This window comes from Cydia splendana, chromosome 12, assembly GCF_910591565.1.
Source record: "Cydia splendana chromosome 12, ilCydSple1.2, whole genome shotgun sequence".
Lineage (NCBI taxonomy): Eukaryota > Metazoa > Arthropoda > Insecta > Lepidoptera > Tortricidae > Cydia > Cydia splendana.
The window spans coordinates 12,221,966-12,237,143 of NC_085971.1; the positions used below are offsets into that span (position 1 = coordinate 12,221,966).

General features: G+C 35.7%; 2 protein-coding genes across 2 annotated transcripts; both read left to right on the forward strand.

Moving 5' to 3' along the window:
- Positions 1-598: 598 nt before the first annotated feature.
- On the forward strand, positions 599-1,284 carry LOC134795489 (protein cornichon homolog 4). Its single transcript, XM_063767340.1, has one exon. The coding sequence runs from the start codon at positions 811-813 to the stop codon at positions 1,282-1,284; it is 474 nt and encodes a 157-aa protein (XP_063623410.1). The 5' UTR covers positions 599-810.
- An 8-nt stretch (positions 1,285-1,292) lies between these two features.
- On the forward strand, positions 1,293-13,184 carry LOC134795487 (uncharacterized). The gene is made up of 4 exons (XM_063767339.1): positions 1,293-1,797; positions 1,877-2,234; positions 3,241-3,502; positions 11,121-13,184. Exons 1-4 carry the CDS (start codon positions 1,293-1,295, stop codon positions 11,475-11,477), a joined length of 1,482 nt encoding a protein of 493 aa, XP_063623409.1. The 3' UTR covers positions 11,478-13,184.
- Positions 13,185-15,178: the final 1,994 nt, after the last annotated feature.

The following is a 15,178-nucleotide window of genomic DNA, read 5'->3' on the forward strand; positions in this document are numbered from 1 at the left end:
AATATTTTAACTTATTAACCATAGGTATAATGTACCCATGTAACATGTTATGTTGAAATAAAGTGGCAATGTCAATGGCCAGACTCTAGTATTTTGTTCTACAGCTACTGCCAAAATTGGTTTGCCAGACTGTATTTCGTTTCGAACCATTTTCGAACCTAAATGAAGCCCTTGCTACACGGTCGTCGACAAGCCTTCTAACCGTCTGACCTTGGTCAGTTTTGGGCCCTTGCTACACGGTCGCCGACAAGCCTTCAGACAGCGTGGCCTTGGTCCGTCCCGGACCGTGTAGACAGTTGTTTCCAATAAAATTTGACCAAAACTGACCAAGGTCAGACGGTTAGAAGGCTTGTCGGCGACCGTGTAGCAAGGGCTTTGGTCAAATTTTGTTGGAAACAACTGTCTACACGGTCCGGGACGGACCAAGGCCACGCGGTCTGAAGGCTTGTCCGCGACTGTGTAGCAAGGGCTTAAGTTTCGAACTCTTGATTTGCTCATGGTATAATAATATACTCCGTTTTATTAGACCATGCTCTTGATCATTGCTCGTCTGTGGACTCTGTGGTTGTTTTTGAAATATGAAGAAAATGGCAGTTCGCTATCTTGTAAAAATATCATGGAAAAAATAGCTGTTGGCGTATTTTACAATCAAAATGTGTAACTAGAGTGGTACAGTGTACAAGATAAATGGAACAGTTTAATACCTTTAGTTTGTGGCAATTTAAGTTAAAGTAATTTGAGTATTTATATTATTTTTACATACTGTAGATAGTATTATCTTATCTGAAAGCGTATTTTTCCAAACAAGTTATGATATTAGGCGAAACTCTGTTGTTCTCTTTGTCTCTCATTGATAGTGGAGCGATATTATTTTTATTAGTTTATTTTATTATTACCCTATCTGACTTAGAATGCGACTACTTGAACGCTCAAGAATGTTGTGACAAACTAAACTATTGGTTGCTACCAAAATATATAGGACATTCGTTCATGACTTTTCTGTTATTACTGCACGGTCAGCTGCTACTATTCCTGCTAAATCTGCCTATGCTCATATGGTTAACTTACGAATATTTTACTATACCACAAGGTAACCTCGGAGCCTACGATCCAGCCGAAATACACAACCGCGGACAGCTAAAGAAGCACTTGCGCGATGTGATGATCTATGTCGGCTATTACTTGATATTTTTCTTCATTTATCTGTACTGCTTCATACTAGCTATACTTAAAGGCGATCCACTGAATCGCCACGCCGATGACGAGATCGTAACAGAGCTATAGCATCAGCAATGGCAGACACTCTTGAGTCTGGGAGCGAGGGCGCCGGAGAGGCTGGCGAGGCAACAACACCTCATGGGATTGTGAAATGTCTGAAACTACCACTGCCTGACAACATTTTAGCTTATCTAGAAAAAAGGGGATTAGTAAGAGATGATCAGATTAAGCCTTGTAATAGTTTGGCAGAAAAAGTTACTTCTAATTATATTATAGCCAAAGAAATTATTAGCAACTTGTGCTGGCAGGAGAAGATGCTAGCTAAGCTTGTGTGCAGTACATGGCTTTCTGCTGTACACACATTGGAGCGGGAGCAACTCAGTCCGGCAGACTTTGTTATGGACTTGCATTCTTGCTGCTCGTCTAGAGTGGGGATAGAGTACAAGAAGTCTGCCAACTTTGCTACGGAGCCCTTGGCTGTACTAACCTTTGCAAACACAGCCGGTTTCAATATAACATGCAAATGTAAAGTCATTTGCCCTATTCCTTGTATGCCTCCCTGTGAAAAGGAACATTGCTGTAAGTGGAAATCAATCTTTTTTTTGTGAAATATTTTACTGATTTATAAACTCTACTAAGTTTTACTTTGTAATTACAGTGCTGGATCTGGTGCAGAGATATGTCAGTGCTCCAAAAGATTGTATGCTGACAGTGCGAGCTCAGTACCTCTCATACATGCCACTTCCACAGTCTATAACTTATGAACATGCGATCACTCGCCATATGTTTGTCCGCTCGAATCCATTCATCGGAGGAGTTTACATCCCAAAGCTACCTGATGTTGAATTCCATGTAATAAACATAAAATCTAAAGGAGATATAAAATCTGATTTCTATAGAGAAATAGATAGAATCTCAGAAACTAGAATCTTCAAGGGAGTCATTGTTTATGTCACTGAGAAATATCTTTTGCATTCAGTGCAGGATATAGTATTCTTAAATTACATAAAGGAAGTGTAAGTATGAGTACCAAATTATAAATCTAACTAGAAATAACAGGTATTTTAATTTTTTTTATGTGGAAACTTATTCGACTACTTCTGGGGAAATTATTGTTAGATCTAATCAAAAAGAATAGATAGTATAGAGGGGTGCTGTCATTGTAAATTTTGTAGTCACTGTAAATTTACTGCCATCTATCAACACACGACTAAAACTCAAAATGAAAACGTATAAAGTTATCAAAAAATGTATATATATGGATAAATGATTTTATTATTTTTATATCATTTTGATCCATGTTCATTCACTGATATCTATGTGTTAAAATTGTTAAATATGAAACGGTGTCGTCACGCCATCTAGCCGAGGATAGGCTAAAGGTGTGTGCGCCACCTATTCGAGAATGACTTTTACTTGAATTCCGAGGCACGTTTTTTCCTTAGACTTTATTCGTCTTATACGAAGTTACATATGTCTTTGATCTAATTAAATAAAAAAAAAATAACCCCTATGCTATATTATACCAACAAAATTCATTTTATGCGAAAAATGCCATAAATCATTTTGGAAAAGAGCTGATAGGTACTCTTTAAACTGTGTGATTAATTTCTATGAAACGTAGCAAGAAAACTCGCTTTCACTTAAAAAAACCGCATCGGAATCGGCCCATCCGTTGGAGAGCTACGATGTCACAGACACAGACATTGGCGTCAAACATATATAACACCCCACTTTTTGCGTCAAGAAAATAAATTAAAATGATATACTGTTCTCCTTGATTCATTTTACAATAGCTAGTGTGTTTGTTAATATCTGGGAGACGGAAAACATATACTCAAAAATTCGCATTTTCCCAGAAATAAGACCTAGCTAGATCGTTATTTCGCCCCCAGAAACCCCCATATAGCAAATTTCATCGAAATCGTTAGAGCTGTTTTCGAGATCCCCGAAATATATATATAAATAAACAAGAATTGTTCGTTTAGCGGTCAAACTCATAAATATGATCTTTAATTTCAGGCAACCTGATGTTCCATATGCTTTGGGAGGATGCATAGTGGAGGATACAATGTTTGAACAGAGTGATCTAAACCACATTGTAGACCAAGTGAATGAGGGCAAGGACTTCATCACAGAGAATCTCATCTCAATAGGGCTGTTTTCAGTACCTAAGGGTGAGGATAATAAGGAGAAGGCTGATAGGTACAACTTTGAAGTGTACTCGCTTATCATTGATACCTCGGATTGGGCCAAGTCAAGAATAAGCAGTGCAATCACTGAGGTAAGCTTATTTATAACTTAATAGCTTATTCATATTCAATTTATTCTTATACTCTATTAATTTATAACTTCTAGTAACTATAATAGTCTAGGTGCACAATTTAATTCTGCTGATTACAGGCATATAACATGCAGTGTCAAAAATATAATGAAAGGGAATCAATATGTTTTTCAAACATTTGCGCCATCTAGATGTAAATAGAGGGAGGAGGCCTAATAATAGCCTTATGGCAAAGGCCCAGCAGTGGGACACCAATATGTGACGTTCCACGGCAAAAGGTACCTTATGGCGGCTGGCGCTTACGTTGCATAGCGCCGCAATAATATTGGAGCGACGTTAATAATAGAGTAAGCGCCAACCGCCATAAGTACCTTTACCCGTGGGACGTCACATATAGGCTATTACTTGATATAGGTATTGCGCTATCCAGAGATGGGCATTAATCGATTAATTTTTTAGTTAACTAATCAATCGATTAAAAATATCAGTCGTCATTTTTTAATCGCGATTAATTTAGTTGCGATTAAATTAGTTGTGAGAATGTACAACTAACAACTAAATTTGTTGTAGTTTCAATCGACTAAATTTCACGGTTAAATCTATATTAAAACTATGTCATCGCTGGTTTTTGCATTTTTTATTTAACTTGCAATATGTAACTAAAAGTTGGTATGTATGTACATTGGAGGTACTCGTATGTTGTACCTGTGTTGGTTTGGGTAGACTCTTGCAGCTTTTTTCGAAGCAGATACCTTCAACCGATTGAGCTAAAATTATGTATACACGTTTAATTTGAAATGCTTGAATGACAATGTAATATTATGGGCAATAATATAACGATATATTATATGTGTAGTATATATCGTTATATTATGGATACAGGTAACGATAAATAGCGAAAAACTGCAATGTTTACAAGTCGCAAACAATAATGTAGATTGGTGCATTATGAATACTTAAGTTGTACACGATACTGAGTAAATCTTAGACAAAGAAATTATCAATATTCTGCTGTCGCTGTCAATAATAAAACTCTTTTTAGTGTCACGCGGCGACAAAACAATGGGATACTTACCTGGAAGTTGTTTATTGCATTTTGATGCAAGTGCCGACGCATTTTCTAAAAATACCACGTTCTATTTATTGCATGAGACATCTGCATGTTGTTTATTATCTATGCGAACTAATCTTTTGAAAAAAAGTAACCACACTACTTTATCATAAAACCATTGACAAATGCAACGTGCTATGGAATGTAGCCGGCCGTCCCAAAACTGCAGATATTATACAAGAGACTTTGGGTCATACACTTAGCAAGCCTGGCGTTACGCGTTGGAACAGCATATACGATGCAATGAAGCAGATTTATTCGATTAAAGAGAAAAATATATTGCTGCATAGAGCTTTAACCTTGGAAAACTTTATCACTGATCGCGAGTTCGATTATATCAAGGAGTATATTGTTTGCTTCGCACCGATTGCCGAAGCTTTGGACATTTTACAAGGAGAGAAAAACGTGTACTATGGACTTTTAGTGCCGTGTCTGATGTCTTTGCGAAAAAAATTAAGAAAATTGCAAAATTCTACTTTGAAATACTGCAGCGAACTTATTCAATGTTATGTAGACAGCGTGGAAAGGAGATTCGACGAGTTCTTTAACTTTTCGTCTGGTGTTTCCGAACATGCGGCTATTGCTGCTTTGTCTTACCCTAGATTTAAAAACAAATGGTTCCCGTGCATAAAGCCACAAGAACAAGAAAAGGTAAAATCAATCTTTAAGCATGTGATAGCAATGGAAATATCAAAACAAACTCATGTAAATGAGACAGAACAACACATGACAGATCCAGAAAATCCATTTTTTGATTTTGGGTCAGATTCGGACAACGAGATCGATGTACAACGACAAGAAGTACTGCAAAGGAACACTCCTAGAACTAAAGCCGAAATATTGATGAGTCAGTTTTTTGCTGAGCGAGATATAAGTTTGATTGTTTTAAATCGCTACGAAATAATCAAAACAATTTTTAAGAAATACAGTGAAACCTGGTTAAGTGGGACCTGGATAAGTGAGAAACCTCTATAGCTGGGACTCATGATGCGGTCCCGACACTTTAGCACTGAATTACCTCTGTTAGTGAGATAAAACGAACCTCTATAACTGGGATTAGTTGTTGTGATTTTATAGTCACATTTACCTCTATAATTGAGACAGAGTGTGTATTTTACCTCTTTTACTGAGACTATATTTATAAGATTACATTTTCCTAATTGTTTTTTTAGAATTTTATACGAATTACCTCTGTATCTGAGATAACGTCAATCTATGACCTCTCTAACTTGGACTTTATTGATCTATTTCCGTATTCTTACTAACTCTTAGTCTATCCAAAAATTTGCTTAATTGTGTCTAAACATCAGACATCGTCAAACATCAACATAAACAAATTTATATTTAATAAATTTCTAAGACGCAATGAAGTCCGTATCAAATTTAATTGAAAAAATCCATCTTTTGGAAAATCATTCAAAGAAATATTTAAACAGACTTAAAAAATATTTAGGGACAAGGATTACTTTACCTAACCATTTAAAGATAATTACAAAATACCTTATTAACCACCTCTATAACTGAGATATATCCTGTATTCTCACCTCTATTAATGGGACCCTCTGTAAATGAGACAGAAATGTATTTGTACCTGGCTAACTGAGAGCCTGGGTAAGTGGAATACCTCTTTAAGTGAGACAAATCTGCTCGTCCCTTGACTTGAAGTCTCACTTATCCAGGTTTCACTGTATAATACACCCTTGCCATCTTCAGCATCTGTCGAGAGAGTTTTTTCATATGCCACAATGATGAATCTCCCTAAATCAAATAGGGTCTCAGATCATCTATTTGAAGAGAGAGTAGTATTGAAAACGAACTTAAAAAAGTAAAAATATTCTATAGATTATTTTACTCGTGTTGTATTTGTTGTAAGTATTCTTAACTTTTAAGTACATTTATATTGTTATATTTATGAGCGAATTTTGATTATGTAGTTTATAATATGCAGAGCTATTGATATTGAATGTTATACTTTATAAATAATGGGTAAAGAAAGTACATAGTAAAAAAATATTTACCAATGATTATGTCCTTGTTTTTAAACTTATCACAATATTGGAAATGTGTCTGTTTTATTAATTATAAACATTTTTTTATATAACTCACTGATTAAATAATAAGTAAATGTCACAAATGCAAAACATACTTCGCAAATTTTAATTGAGCATGCATAATGTTATGATGTATATACAAACATGTTGATTTTTTATAAGGTTTTTTGATTTTTTGATACTTTTTGCTTTGAATGTTTCATATACAAAGTTTGATTTATTATAACTGTGTTTTTTAATGTTTTATATCATAACATATGATATGAACATTTTATCTCTTTTACTGAGACTATATTTATAAGATTACATTTTCCTGCGGGAGGCACTCACCGGCCGAACCAAGTACCTGTTATTTCAAGCTAAATCTAAGCTGAGGGATACGCAAAAGTTCAAGTATGTCTGGTGCAAGCACGGTAAAGTTTTCGCTAGAAAGGGAGATAAAGATAAGATCTATTGGGTCCGTAACGAAAAGGACATCGAAGAACTAGTTAAATAAATTACACTGTCCTGTCTAGTATATTTGTGATTAACTGTTTTTGTTTTCGTAAAATTAAATGGCCGAATTTCGTGAAAATGTAACAGAGTTGTTAAATTGTATTGATCTAAACGATTTTCTAAATCAACTGCCAAATCTAAAATCTAGATTCCTAATTAGTATACACATCAACTTAAAATCATTGCTTAAATACTTCGGTAACCTACAACAAGTCGTCTACTCATGTAATCCGAGTGTTGATATAGTAATTGTTACGGAAGCTAACATTTCTACTAATGTCTGTCATTTGTTTAACCTAACTAATTACAACATGTATACGCAACTGAGAAAAAAAAATAAAAAAGGCGGTGGTATTGTTGTATATGTACACAAGAAACATAAGTTTACACAGATAAAAAGTGTTACAAATAACTTTGAGTGCCTTATGGGTAATCTGGTAACCCCGTCAAAACACAATGTATCTTTATGCGCAGTCTACAGGCCTCCTAACTGTAATAAGCACTTGTTTATAAATGAGCTCGAACGCACTTTGCACTTCTCACAAACATCTGACTTAGTTGTTTTAGGAGATATGAATATCAACCTCACTGCAACCGATACTGTAACAGAATCATACTTAAACATGATGAGCAGTCACGGTCTTGTGAGCGGGATTGCGAGTTACACAAGGGTAGAAACACGGAAAGATGAAATAACGAAATCTTGTATCGATCACGTATTCGTTCGATCCCGCTTGCAAGACGTGTACTGCGGTGCGCTCGGCACAAAACTGGCCGATCACAATATGACCGCGGCTGCACTACTATGCGCTCCCACCAAGAGCGTACAGGCTGCTCCAAAATATGTTACTAAAATTAATTATAAAAAGCTACAACAAGAGCTCGCAGACATAAATTGGGGATCACATGAAGAGTTACATTGCCCATTGTCCATTTACAAGTTCATTCAGGAAAATTTATCTAACTGCTATGAGAAATCTAAATACTTATATAAAATAAGTGAATCAAAACGTAATAAACAACCATGGGTTTTCGGTAAGGTACAATCAGAGTGTAAAAAACGAGATATACTTTATTTAAATTGGCTTAAGGATACAAAAAATATGGTAAACCGACTTGCATATGTTAAACAACGGAATAGGACCAATAAATTAGTAGAAACGCAAAGAAACATTTTTTATAAGCGTAAAATTAGTATAGTTAAAGGAGATATGAGAAAAGTTTGGCAAATTTTGAATGAATTGTCAGGAAAAATATCTACGTCAATACAGGATACTATAAGCAGGGCGTTCTCATCCATAACTTCGGATAAACTTATTGCTGACATGTTTGCTGGTAATTTTAAGGAAACTGTACAGAATATAATACCAAATTGCAATGTTCCATTATTAAACCCGAACACCTATAGGAGGCCCACGGATAGGTCCATGGTACTTAAAAGGGCAACTTCGAAAGATGTTTACAAAATAATTATGAAAACTCATAGTAACAAAGCGCCAGGAATAGATAGTGTTCGGGTTGTGGATCTGAAACTAATAGCAGACAAAATTTCGTCTGCCATAGCCCATCTCATTAATAGCAGTCTAGCCGGTGGCTTGTATCCCGACGGTCTTAAGGTAGGGCTAGTACGGCCAATATATAAAGGTGGCGATACAACAAACTGCACGAATTATAGACCTATTACAATGCTCCCTATTTTAGATAAAATTGCAGAGAAGTATGTGAGCAACGAGATACACAATTTTTATAACAAACATTCTATTCTTTCTGCTAATCAATTTGGATTTCAGCCCAATAAAAGTACCTCTCTGTTACTGTCTAGGTTTACTGACGAAATAAATCATCACTTAAATAATAAATGTCATGTATTAATCATTTTTATAGACTATAGTAAGGCCTTCGACACATTGCGCCACGGTACACTGATACAGAGACTGGAGGAGACTGGCATCCGGGGAAAATTGCTAGATTGGTGTGGGAACTACTTGCGTAACAGAATTTATCATGTTAAGGTAGGGGATGCTCTTAGCAACAAAGTATTGGTTACAGAGGGCACAGCACAAGGCTCCGTGCTCGGCCCACTCCACTACTTAGCTTACGTAAATAATATGGACAATTGTATCAAAGATTGTAGTGTCTACCAATTTGCGGATGACACTTGCCTCATTGCTGCAGATAAAAACGTAAATGTAGCAGAGAGGAAATTGCAATTTGACTTTAACAACATATGTAAATGGTCTCACGACGCAGGGCTGGTCCTAAATGCAAATAAAACTAAATTGCTTCATATACATTCTAGCCAATCAAGATCGGTGAGAGCAGTAAGGATTATAGGGCACGACCATCAGTGTCTCCACTCTCTACCGAATGTTGACCAAAATTGCAAGTGTACGCCTTTGGAACAAGTTTGTAAACAAAAATATTTAGGTGTCATAATTGACAACCGCTTCAACTGGGGTGACCACATTGACTCGGTATGCACTAAATTACGAGCTGTTATGGCAAAAATATATATTCTACGAAATAGAATTCCATATAATATTAGACTGGATGTTTATAATGCACTCGTGGAAAGCATTATTTCCTATGGGTTAAGTAGTTACGGCCGTACATTTAAGTCATACCTTGACAAAATATATAAGCTGCAGGTTAGGCTGCTAAAGTTAATAGTACCCTATAAAATTAAAGAGGATCGTGTGTGTGATAGTGACCTGTTCACTTCATGTAAGGTCCTACCCGTTCACACAAAATTTAAATACCATATGTTAAAAGAGCAATACTTTAGAAATGAAATCCAGCATTTAATCTCTCATCCAATAAATACGAGGCAAGTAAGAAATCAAATGCTTCGAAAGCCCCAATTCAATAATTTTTATGGCAGAAGAACATCAGATTATATCATACCAGATTTAATAAATAAGTTACCTAAAGATTGGAAAGATAAGATAACACCAAATAATATAGGATATATTCTTAAAAAAGAAATGCTTAAACAATTAAATTATTTTAACTAAAATGCATAATTATGTTATTCCATTTAGCGTAAATGGAGCAGCCTGTACCGAGTACCTATGCGCCGACCGGTTCTTATCTTGCTCGGCCGGCCGGTGTGATAACGATGCGCTCAATTTTTTTGCAATCGTTATATTCATTATGCTGTTTACGAATTAGATGTGTCTATTGTATATTTAAGTATTTAAGTACTGCGGAATGGAGTATCGAGACAAACCATTCTGGTTTAACGATGCTTTTGGATCAAAATATTATGTAATTGTGATTTATCTCTAATAAATAAAAAAAATAATAAAATAAAATATCGTATATAGAACGTTGATTTGATATTTTTTTATTTTAATTATTATTTTTACGATTGACATTGATTAACAACAAAATACAAAGTTTTATTTATAAAATTGGGTTTTAAGTGTCAAAGCACAAATTACCCAATTTTTATTTACCCTTAGATAAGAGAAATTTTACACTCCCTAAAAATGGTCAAAATATCGCAAGTAACACATGTGCTATTTCATTTTTATACATGCGTTAAGATGTCCTAATCTGCTGGCTGTCAACATAGCCATACCGAGGTTTTCCATTTAATTTGCTTCTAACATTAGTCGCGGAAAAAATAGTCTAACTAATTAGTCGATTACAAAAATTAGTTGTCCGTAATCAATCGGCAACTAATTTAGTTGCAACTAAATTAGTTGCACTCTATACAACTACGATTGATCAGTCGTCGTTTTCAATCGTCAGTCGCAATTAATTCTTTTAGTCTTAATCGTTAATCGTTAGTCGATTACATTTTGCCCATCTCTGGCGCTATCTAGTGGACAAGCACTTGACATCATGAATTCCTATTTAATTTGTTTATAGAATGTATTCGTTTAGTTGTCTTTTCCATAGATATTACACATTAACAGTGTTTTTAGGAATATTTACTACAATACTTGTACGACAGTTTGCAGGACAAGTGCCAAGGTTCGAACACAGCGTGGCAATCAAACTCTCCTGCCTCGGACGCGACCAAAAGCACGAAGTCGAGCAGGACTACTTCCGAGCATCGTTCCCACAAACTCGCATCGCCGGATGCTACGGGAACGGCGAGCTCGGCATCAACCACCCGCCGCGCCAGCCCGAGAAACCGAACCCTGCCAAACGCGTCCGCCAAGATACGGGCCCTCACTTTGGAATTATGTACTCGTATTCCACGGTCTTCATGTACATTGGCTGGGGTAAGAGCTCAGCTCCTGTGGAACCGTCGGCAAGCCTTCAAAAGACACGCAGCAAGACCCAAGCGCGATTTAGAACGAATTAGCACGGATCTGAACTACTTAGAAGTTTTCTCAAAAGCTTTCGATGTGATTACACTTTTCGATGTCATTATTGTCTTTAAGGTTGGGCAGTTTTTAATAGTAAAAGGTGAAAAGTTGAAACGAGTAAATATGCTTAATACAATATGCTAACAAGCGGCTTGGCAGTACCAGCAGAACAGGGCTATGTTTTCTAAATACTGATGGATTTTCTGCTTTTCAGCCTATAGTTTTGCACCTTTGAAAAATAGTTAATATTTCCATATTCTAGGTATCTAGTATAAAGCTATCCCATCCCATGTTTAAGTACCTATATAGTATAAACAAGAATTCAGTGTAATACCTTATACATGTAGACTTTAGAATTAAAATAACACATTGACTATGCATTTACGCATCAATCATTTAGGTATAGGCAAAGAGAATTTTAAGTAGAGGGTTACTGTCATGGTAAATTATGTAGCTACAGTTCATTTACTGCCATCTTTCGAGTCTTTCGACAGAAGATTAACACGGTTTGAACGCCATTTGACTTTGATCCTTATTCTTTCACTGATATGTGTTAACTTGTTAAATTTTAATATTAACGCCATCTACTCGAGCATAGGCTGAAGGTTATGGCGCCATCGCTCGAAAACGTTGCACCATACCTTTGGCCTATAGTCGAATAGATGGCGTTAATATTAATATTTAATAGTTTAACACATATCAGTGAAAGAATAAGGGTCAAGATCAAATGGCGTTCTAATAGTTTTATATTCTGTCGAAAGATGGCAGTAAATTTACAGTGGCTACATAATTTACTTTGACAATCCGTCTCTATTCTATTTGGTATAGGGTAGCTGTAAGGATTTTCTTGTAGTTTACTGTAACTGTTTTATTCCAGGAGAATGTCTAAGATGATTAAGATTTTGATTTAATTTGCAATCCTCTGGTACTGTTGCGAAATTTACCTTCATGAAAAAGGTTTAAATTAATTGAAGTAGAATATCATTATTGAAATGTGGATCGATTATCGAAATTCTTACTCTATCGACAATCTTCTCTATCGCTCGAATAATGCGACAGTGATAGAGATAGCGAAAGTTTAATTTTTCGAAGTTCACGGTAGCTCCCACTTTTCACACACGCTTCTGGAATAAAATGGATACCTAATTGAAATGAGTGTCTCATAGAGTTACCCTATAAGACTCGGTACAAAATAAAAATGAGACTACAGGTGTAATATTATTTTTGTTTATAGATTTAGTTATGGTAAGGCCTTATACTCTGTATCTTTAGGTACTTAAATAAAAGTAAACAAAGAATTTGTACATTTTCGGGTAGTTATAACATTGATTGATTAACCAACCAAATACAAAACCACCGGGATCTCTGTCATTGAACGACCTGACTTTAACCTACATTATTTGATCATGTAATGTTTTCATCTACCCTCAACTGGCTTAAGAAGCCATTTGAGGGTAGATTTTGTTTACTCTTTTTTAAATACCTAAATATACAGACATAGGTAGATATTGTCGGTAACAGTGAAACTTGCTACCATTCTTTAATTCAATCAAAGTAACTATCAAAACATTATCGGACTAATTTTATTTAGCACAGCTTACATGTTACACTCTTGACCGACGATGAATAGAAATGACATTTAACTACTTAGTGGAAGGTGTATGCACTATGTAAAGAAATAAATCAAATGAAGTAAGTCAATCGTTTCAGTTTTTAGTATGCCTAAGTGGGCTAAATTCCTAGCATAGACAAAGTAAAAGGTGGCTTTCCATCAGAGAAGGGTTATGTTCCATGTGCATAAGGACCCTTCTCTGGAAAGCCACAAAGTGTAAAGTATTGCCGACCGAAATATTTTACATGAAACGCTATAATTAACCTTATTAGAATGCATGAAGGTTCATTTTAAATTGAACACCACAAAACGTATGGCGCCTTACAGCGCCATATACTGATCAAATTTGCGGCTCCAATATTTTGCACTACTTTATGCGTGATACACCCAAAAGTTAAAATTACGTTTTGGAATAAAGTCTTAATGAAGGCCTCTGGGACTCAGGAGGATAGAACCATGGCCGCTATAAAAAATACGAGTATATACCTACTTATCTCCTTCGATCGCAATTCAGTAGGGGAGAATTCATTGCTATTGTGATATGATTCTTCAGAAAGCCAAATATTGTGTCTATTTTTATCATATTTCAAAGAGGGATGGGATTTAAATTTCTTTAACATTATTAACGAAAGACCTAATCACTAAATAGTAGCTCAAGTCAAGGAAGCGAGATTTATTATTTTAAAGAAATGAACACTTTCACTCCTCTCATGTGTAATCCCTCTTCAATGTGAAAGGTTCGTTATTGTTTTCAAATTTTCATTAGAATCTAATTTAATATAGCTGGTTTTCCAGTGACATTCAAAGATTGATTGCATTACACGGCTATGGTTCACTGGGCCATTGCCCCGGTTCCCTCACGCACTTCTCACGGATTATATTACAGTTATTGATACCTTACCTCTGCACCACCGATGATCATGTTGGCTAAGGTCGGAATAAAAAGACATTTAAGTAATTAACAGACATAGAAGTTTTTGTGGCAAAATAAAGTGATTGACAAAATGAAATATCGACATGTCTGTTATCGATGTGACGATAGTTTATTGGCTCTACAAAAGTAGTCTTAATTCACAATAATCGGAATAAAATAGGGTACTACGCTACTAAGTAATAGGTGGGTTTGATCGATCAAATTTCTTGAAGTTTTCGATAACTCAGAGTTTTAGAGTATTCCGAAGTGCCTAAAATATGCATTGAGTTGGGTAAGCGAATACAAATCCGCTAATTTAAAGAGGCGTGTTTGATATATTTGATTACTCTCTTAATTACCCTGCTTTCGATCGTTATAAGCAATTATTAGGTATCATGAGCGTGGAGAGGAAAGAGAAATCATGCAGTGTTGACAGTCATGGTCATGTAACATATCTTACATGTCGTCACGGACACTTTCAATGGCATGCTCATCATGATGGGTCTTTCACCGGTCTTTGAGTCGATAAACTTACCGATATTCAGTGAGTTTGCGCTTTTAGGACGGGCAGGACGGCAACAGCGGTGCGGTGCGTTTGTGGCCCAAATATCGTGTTGCATAATATGTCTCTTTGTAGGTATCCGAATAGATACTTAAAATTGTCGGATAATTCCGAAAATTGATTGTAATTTTTTTCGGATTTACGCAAGATTCTGAAATATACTCAGGATTTCTCGAATACACCTTACCGCTATAAAGTGTCATTCTATGGAACTTGCTAACTACCTAATGTAAACAAAAGTCACTAGGTAAATTCATCATTCAGATACAATTTCAATATGGCGATTTGTTTACATAGTTAGCAAGTTCCATAGAATTACACTTTAGGTAGGCGTAGAAAAAAAACATAGGTAGGTATATGTACCTATAGTATACGCAGAACCATGTTAGTACAAATACCCATGCAGGACCCAGTGAGTTAATATCGGATAAAATTCTTGTATCTTAATTATCCTGGAAATCCTGGATGCGAAGCGAGTTCAGTAGTCCATCCATTAGATGGCTGATATAGCTGTTACGTTTTAATGAAGGCCACGAAGCTGACATAAAATAAAATCGTATTCCGCTATGTTCCGAAAATACGAATCGAATTCACCGTATCACGATACAAG